The 7742-nt window shown below is 47.6% G+C and overlaps 1 protein-coding gene across 1 annotated transcript; it reads right to left on the reverse strand.

Annotated features, from left to right (window-relative positions):
* Positions 1-3615: 3615 nt before the first annotated feature.
* Positions 3616-5169, reverse strand: LOC111537414 (keratin-associated protein 16-1). Its single transcript, XM_023204151.3, has one exon. The coding sequence runs from the start codon at positions 5167-5169 to the stop codon at positions 3616-3618; it is 1554 nt and encodes a 517-aa protein (XP_023059919.2).
* Between the last annotated feature and the right edge of the window lie 2573 nt (positions 5170-7742).

Consider the following 7742-nt stretch of genomic DNA (forward strand, 5'->3'; position numbering starts at 1 on the left):
ACAAAAACACAACAGCCAGAAGTGATAATAAAAAAAAAATCACTGAAAAGTGGTGTTAATGTTAAACCAATCGCTTCCAAGAGGAATTCATGAGGGACTTTCTTGGCCCTTCTGTTTTTCCTCTGGGCTTGTCCTGGCTCTGCATCACCAACCGGGTCCAGTGTTCTACACCAGCCAACGTCCTGGCCTGGTTCATGCTGGAGGCGCATGACGGAGTGGAAAGATCACGGTGTGGGGAGCCAGATGGGGCTGGCCTTGATTTCTGGGTCTGCCACTAACTCAGTCTGTTGGATGTGTTAGCTAATTACCCAAGTCTTCAAGGTATGGCGATTTCATCAACTGCATTGCCGTGTCTCAGATTCGTTTTTTGTGGGTGTTTGTTTGTTTTGGTTGCTTCACAAATTATTGAAAATACTGGAAACGCTGGAGGGTACTTTGCAAACCCCCAGCCACAAAATGCCTTCTCCTTGGCACCCTCCTCACCCTCATTTTAAAAAGAAGAGAAACGTTTTTGATCAGAACAATGTCTGGAAAACCTTCTCCCCTGTCATTGAAACACCTTTTTCCCCATAATTGGTTTCTATGTCACACCATGGATCACTTCTTTTGCCCTCCTTCTTGTGTCTATTCATGTTGGCATCTTTCGATCTGCAGGAATCCATGCACTGTGTTTTATTGCTGAATGTTTACACCCCAAAGCTCTTCATCTTCCCAAAGGAAGTATTTAATACTTTCAGTCTTACCAAATATGTCAATCAAAATGGGAACATGAGTATAATTGAAAAATCACATCAACTTCAGTCCAATATCCTATACCACTTTTATAGTTTTAAAGCAATCCATTCTACGTCCATTTTTCTCTAAGTGATTCTGCTCTTGTTTTCTTTCCTCCTAAAGGAACCTCTCAATCACAAGAACAGCTGTCTGCTATAGTTCAAGGCACTAAAAACACCCAGTGTATCAACAAAGACACGTTGTGACCACATTGAGAAATATGATGATCCACACAGAACCTAGGCTTTGGAAAGAATTGGGTTTTAGTCATTTGCATGTTACTTACTAGCCACGACAATAGCCACGTGAATTTTATCACTCCCTTTATATATATGTGTGTGTGTGTGTGTGTGTGTGTGTGTATGTTTGTGTATGTGCGTATGTGTATAAATGCATGTATACTCATACATATGTGTGCCTCCGGTTTTTGAACAATACACTCACGTATGTTTGAGTGTGTGTATATATATACACACATTATATTAATATACATAAATATATACACACACGTATGGTTTTCTGGAGCTTGTTTATATCAATCAACATTATGTTGGTAAGATTCACCCATGTTATTGCATGTCACCATGTCCAGTCATTTTCACAGTATAATATCCCATTGTGTGAATATACTACAATTTACTTGTACATGGATGGGCATTTGGATTGTTTGTCCTTCAAATTCTGCATCTTATGTACAGGGAAAAAATAGGAGAGAATACATATTACTTCACAGAATTGCTGTAATCCGTATGAAATACTTAGTCCAGTGCTTGGTACAGAGGTTCAAAACCCTAGCCAGCTCCTCTCTCTCTCTTTGTGTTTTTTTGTTTGTTTGTTTTTTTAGATGGAGTCTCTCTCTGTCACCCAGGTTGGAGTGCAATGGTGCAATCTTGGCTCACTGCAACCTCCTCCTCCCGGGTTCAAGCAATTCTCCTGCCTCAATCTCCTAGTAACTGGGACTGCAGGTATGCGCCTCCACGACCAGCTAATTTTTGTATTTTTAGTAGAGGTGGGGTGTCACCATGTTGGCCAGGCTGGTTTTGAACTCCTGACCTCAGATGATTCGCCCACCTGGACCTCCCAAAGTGCTGGGATTACAGGCATTAGCCACAGCATCCGGCTGGCCAGCTCCCCTCTTGACTCTGGAAAGAGACAATGATAAATCCCAATGGCTTGATGAGACAGTAACTTCAACATCAATGTGGTAAGTTTTGCTTTTGACTTTCTCCCTCTGCCATAGTCTGACCCAGTGATTCTTAAACAGAAGTGATTTTTGCACTCCCAGGCAATGTTTGGCAATGTCTGGAGACATTTGTGATCATCACCCTCAAGGGATGCTACTAGAATCTGGTTCATAGAGGTCAGCGATGCTGCTTAACATCCTATAATTCACAGGACAGCCATTACAATAAAGAATCACCCAGCCCAAAATGTCAATAACGCTGGAGTTGAGAAGCCCTGGTCGACCCTCACATTGTGCTCTTGATGACTCAACCTGCACCTTGAGGACAAGGAATAGGCCTCCATTCTGTGCACTAAGTGTAGGGAGCGACTGCTTTGAAGAGACTCTGTCCTTGGAGATGATAAGATATGGAATTTATCCTATGAGTGTCTTGGAGGAACTAGGAGAACATAAACAAAATTGTCACACAAGAAATCCAAGTTACCCAACCTTCTTTGCTGCATGATCTCTGATCTCCACTTATTTTTCTTCCACTGTGGACCCAAAAACAATTGGCTTCCTTTCCTCCCCAGCCTCTCTATATCCAGAACCATGTTCTTCCATTGAGTTGTCCACACCAAGGCCAGAGGGATGTTCCAAAACCCAGTGCCCTTCCTGTCACCTCCCTGCATGCAGCCCCTTGATGACTTCACGTCAGCCCTGCATCAAACGCAAACACCTTTGTCTAGCATGCAAGGCCCAACATAGCAGATCACTGTCTACAATCTGACCTCGTGGCTAATTCCTCGAAGAACAACTCTGCCCACGCCTCATCTAATGAACAATTTGCTCTCAAGCCCCATTCACTTGTACATGTCTCCTTTGCCTAGAAAACTTTTCCTTTCCTGTTTGTAGCTGGTTAATTCCTGCTCGTACTGAAAGACTGATGCCAGTATCACATTCTCCAATAATTCTTTCCTTGTTCCCCCACCACGCTCTGCTGAGTTCATGGTGCTCTGTGCTTATCTCTGAGTACTTGGCACAAAGGAATGTCATAATTGTCTTGCTGCCCACCAGAGAGTGCGCTTCTTGAGAGCAAAGACTGAGACTTCTGTTCATCCTTAGAGCTAAACACAATCCCTGGCACCTAGCTGCTATCTAATAATACCTGAAGGATGGGTGGGTGGATGGATGGTTGAATGAAGCTGCTGTCGAAGAAGAAGCAAGTCACTGATGAGACTATGGCATTAATGGAAGAGCAAGGAGAACAGCAAGTCGCTTCAGCTTAACCACCTTTATTGGACAGTTACATGTTTTACCTGATTGGAGAAGTCCCTAAGGAACACAAGCATGCATAGCAAGGGAGCACATACATGGTGACAGAAAATACTACATGCAGGAAAGAGACCTGAGATGATATGGCAAAGCGGTTCTTCTCAGCTTCATTGCAGCAGAAGACCAGAACCTAGAATGTCTCCCTCTCACTGTCCAGAAGGCCTTCATTTCAGTGATCAGGATACTGACATTTCTGATGAGTTCTTTGAGGTGTAAGCAGATGTTGAGTAACAATGCAGAAAGAAAGAGCTCCTAACTAAGTCATAATGAACTTTGGGGAGGACAGTGTAGTTTTGTCTCTAGCTGGTGGCTTGCTTTGCAAGAATTGGGGGGCTGAAGCCGGGTTAGCAGTTGGCAGGCTTGCTGGCAGCAGGCTGAGCTGCTGCAGCCTCACGGTTGGTTGGGCTGATGGGTTTGGCTTCAGTGGGCTGGCAGGGACCCTCTTCTGAGACATCCGCCTTGCAGGGGGTTGAGTCAACACAATCAACTTGGCTGGAAGTGGATTTTTTGCAATCCCGTTTGCAAGAGTTGGACTCAGTGCAAGACGGGCGGAAGCAGACTGGGCGGTAAGAGTAGGAAGTGACACAGGCTGGGCGGCGCAGGATGGAGTAGCATGGGCGGTAACAAGAGGGACGGTAGGAGATGGATGTCACATATGGCTGCCTATAGGTGAAGAGTCCAGAGCAGATTGGGCGGCAGATTGGACGGGAGACCGGGCGGTAGGAAACTGCAGCACTGCAAGGCCGTTTGCTGGAACTGGGTATGTAGAAAGTCCTAGGACAAGTTGGTTGGCAGATGGCAGATGCAGAAGACCCTGGACGGCAGGAAAGAGGTCGGCAGGAGGTAGATGGGCAGGAAACTGGCTCAGGGCAGACAGAACGACAGCGCTTGACTACATAGCAAGTAGGTTGGCATGGATTGGGCACACAGACAGCTGGTGAGCAGGGGCTGGGCTCAGAGCAGATGGGTTGGCAGATACTGGAGACACAACAAGAAGGCTCTTGGCAAGTGCTGGGGACACAAGATGGCTCGCACGGGCTCTGAACACAGCAGACAGGGCGGAGGCAAACTGGCTCACAGACCAGAGCCACACAGGTAGCTGGCTGGCAGATGCTAGACTCTGAGCAAGATGGCTCACAAGGGCTGGGGTCACAGCAGACAGCCTGGCAGCCACTGGTCACAGAGCAGGTAGATGTCGGGCACACTGGCTGACAGCAGGCAGGCTCACAGACCACAGGTTGGCAGGAACTAGGCAGGGTGCAGACAGCTGAACAGCAGCTGGGCTCACAGACAACTGGCTGGCAGCAGTTGGATTTGCAGAGGACAGGCTGGCAGGAAGTGGGCACACAGAGGACTGGTTGGCAGGAAGTGGCCTCAGAGCATACAGGTTGGCAGCAGCTGCTCACAGAGCAAGAAGGCTCACATATAGCAGGCTCACAGCACACGGGTTGGCAGCAGCTGCTCACGGAGCAAGAAGGCTCACAAATAGCAGGCTCACAGCACACAGGTTGAGCACAGCTGCTCACGGAGCAAGAAGGCTCACAAATGGTGGCCTCGAAGCACACGGGTTGGCAGCAGCTGCTCACGGAGCAAGAAGGCTCACAGGTGGTGGCCTCACAGCACACGGGTTGGCAGCAGCTGCTCACAGAGCAAGAAGGCTCACAAATGGCAGGCTCACAGCACAGGGGTTGGGCACAGCTGCTCACAGGACAGGAGGGCTGACAGCACTGTGGTCCACAGCTGGATGATCCACAGCTATCTTGACAAGTCACCAGCTGCCATGTCTGGCTCTGGCAGGAACTGGGCAGGCAGATGGGGCCTCCACAGCTCACCTCGGTGGAGCAGAGAGAGATGGCTGGCACGGAGAAGCATTTCCTAGAACAGCAACTACCAGACATGGTGGAGGTGGCCGTGCTTCCTTGTGCTGAGTGCTGAGAGGTCACTGCCTGGCTGTGACAGCTCCCTGAGGCCCTCACTTTTATATCCCCTCACTGGCGTGTTCTGTTTGGGACTCCTGTATCTTTTCCTCATTGTTGTTTGGGCCATTTTGCAGAGGAACATCTTATTATACCACCTTTTGTTGATCTGGAAACTGTTTATCTACCCATAAAGAAGCTGTTTATTTATTGATGTGCTAAATTTGGAATCCTCAGAGCTACAAGTAGTCTTGGAAGAAGCACCCTCACCTCCAAACTGGATGATCTATGTTTCTGCGCATTGTGAATAGGGAAAGAAGAATTAAACTTATAATTTATCCACCTTCTAGTCTTCCACACCAGGCCCTGGGTTGGGTTCAAAGGATGCCACAGGAATAAGACCTATTCACCCATTCTCTTGGATCTTGCTGTCTAGTGGGCAGATAAGCATGCAGACAAACTCACTGCAATACAATGATAAGTTCAACAATAGACATACAGAAATTGAGAGGAGAGGTGATGAATTCAGTTGGGAGAAGAACAACTGGACTGGATTTTAAATGACTGCACCTCACAGCAACAATCTTACTTAAAATCACCAGCAATCCCACGAGGCAGAGATTTTTCTCCACCATTAGAAATGAATAAATGGGCCAGGAACCATGGCTCATGCCTATAATCCCAACACTTTGAGAGGCCGAGGCAGGCGGATCACCTGAGGTCAGGAGTTTGAGACCAGATTGGCCAACATGGTGAAACCCCATCCCCACTAAAAATACAAAAATTAGCCAGGCATGGTGGTGCACACCTCTAATCCCAGATGCTTGGGAGGCTGAGGCAGGAGAATCACTTGAACCTGGGAGGTAGAGGTTGCAGTGAGCCAAGATCAAGCCACTGCACTCCTGCCTGGGTGGCAGAGATAGACTCTGTCTCCAAAAAAAAAGAAGAAAGAAAGAAAAGAAAAGAAAGAAAGAAAAGAGAAAGAAAAAGAAATGAAGAAATGGGGGCAGAGGGTCAAAAAGTTTTAGTCACTTGCTGAAAATCACACACAGCCTGTCCCTGATCTAAGGCTGCTGTCCCTCCTTCTCACCAGCCTGTCTAGACCTACCTTTCTCAGAAGACTTTGTCAAAGTCACATACTGTCGGCTCAGCCCACCGCCATCCTCCATGCTATCCCATAAGCATAGAACATTGGCTTGACCTGTCCCTGGAAAGCATGTGACTCAGCCTTTCTGCTCCTCCTCAAGCATTCATTAGACCTCCAGGGTCTTCCTTGCTTTTAACGATTTTGACAGTTTCCTTAAAAAAAAAAAAAGTCTCCAAGGCCCAAAGGGTAAAGAGTGAAAACAGGAGATTTCTCAGGTGTGTCTCTCAAAGACTTTGTGAACAAGAGACTCATCTTTGCTACTCTTGAGACAGATGAAGGGAGAAATGAATCGTAGGTTTCTGAACACCAGGACTTAACATCTTGCTCAGTGAAGGGCCTAGTTTTCCTCCACCATGTGTTTTCATCAACACAAAAGGCAGGCTCTTGCACGGAAAAGCTGAGGCATTCTGCCGTCCATTGTGCCATCCATTCATCCCTCCATTTATTAATTCATGCAATCATTGACTCAGTTTCTCTTTTATTTTTGCACTCAACTCAGTCAACACTGGGTTCTGTGTGATGGATACAAAAAGAGTGAGTTGCTATTCTGGCCACAAGGAGCTCAAGTTTAGAAGAGAGATAGACACATCTATAAGCAAGTATGGTACAGACTACAAGTGTTGTGAAAGGGGGATGCAGGGGGTGAATGCAGCAGAGAGAGATAGATGGCATGGAGAGGCATTTCCTAGAACGGCATCTGCCAGACATGGTAGAGGTGACCATGCTTCCTGTGAGTGCTGAGAGGTCACTACCTGACTGTGACAGCTCCCTGAGACCCTCACTTTGGAGGCACCCAGGAGAGAGGGTGGTTTTTCTAGGCTGGGCATGGTGGCTCACACCTGTAATCCCAACACTTTGAGAGGCTGAGGTGAGTGGATCACTTCAGGTCAGGAGTTCGAGACAAGCCTGGCCAACATGGAGAAACCCCGTCCCTACTAAAAATACAAAAATTACCTGGGCATGCTGGCGTGTGCCTGTAATTCCAGCTACACTTGGGAGGCTGAGGCAGGAGAATTGCTTGAACCCGGGAGGCAGAGGTTGCAGTGCGCCAAGATGGCACCATTGCACTCCACCCTGGGCGAGAGAGCAAGACTCTGTCCCAAAGAAAAAGAAAAAAAAAGACATGGTTTTTGGGGAATTAGAAGCCTTTGCAAGTAAAATGAAGGCTCAAAGAGAGTGGACAGGGCCAGGTGCGGTGGCTCACGCCTGTAATCCCAGCACTTTGGGAGGCCAAGGCGGGCAGATCACGAGGTCAGGAGATCGAGACCACGGTGAAACCCCGTCTCTACTAAAAATACAAAAAATTAGCCGGGCACGGTGGTGGGCACCTGTAGTCCCAGCTACTCAGGAGGCTGAGGCAGGAGAATGGCGTGAGCCCAGTAGGCAGAGCTTGCAGTGAGCCAAGATC

This window comes from Piliocolobus tephrosceles, chromosome 16 (genome assembly GCF_002776525.5).
Source record: "Piliocolobus tephrosceles isolate RC106 chromosome 16, ASM277652v3, whole genome shotgun sequence".
Lineage (NCBI taxonomy): Eukaryota > Metazoa > Chordata > Mammalia > Primates > Cercopithecidae > Piliocolobus > Piliocolobus tephrosceles.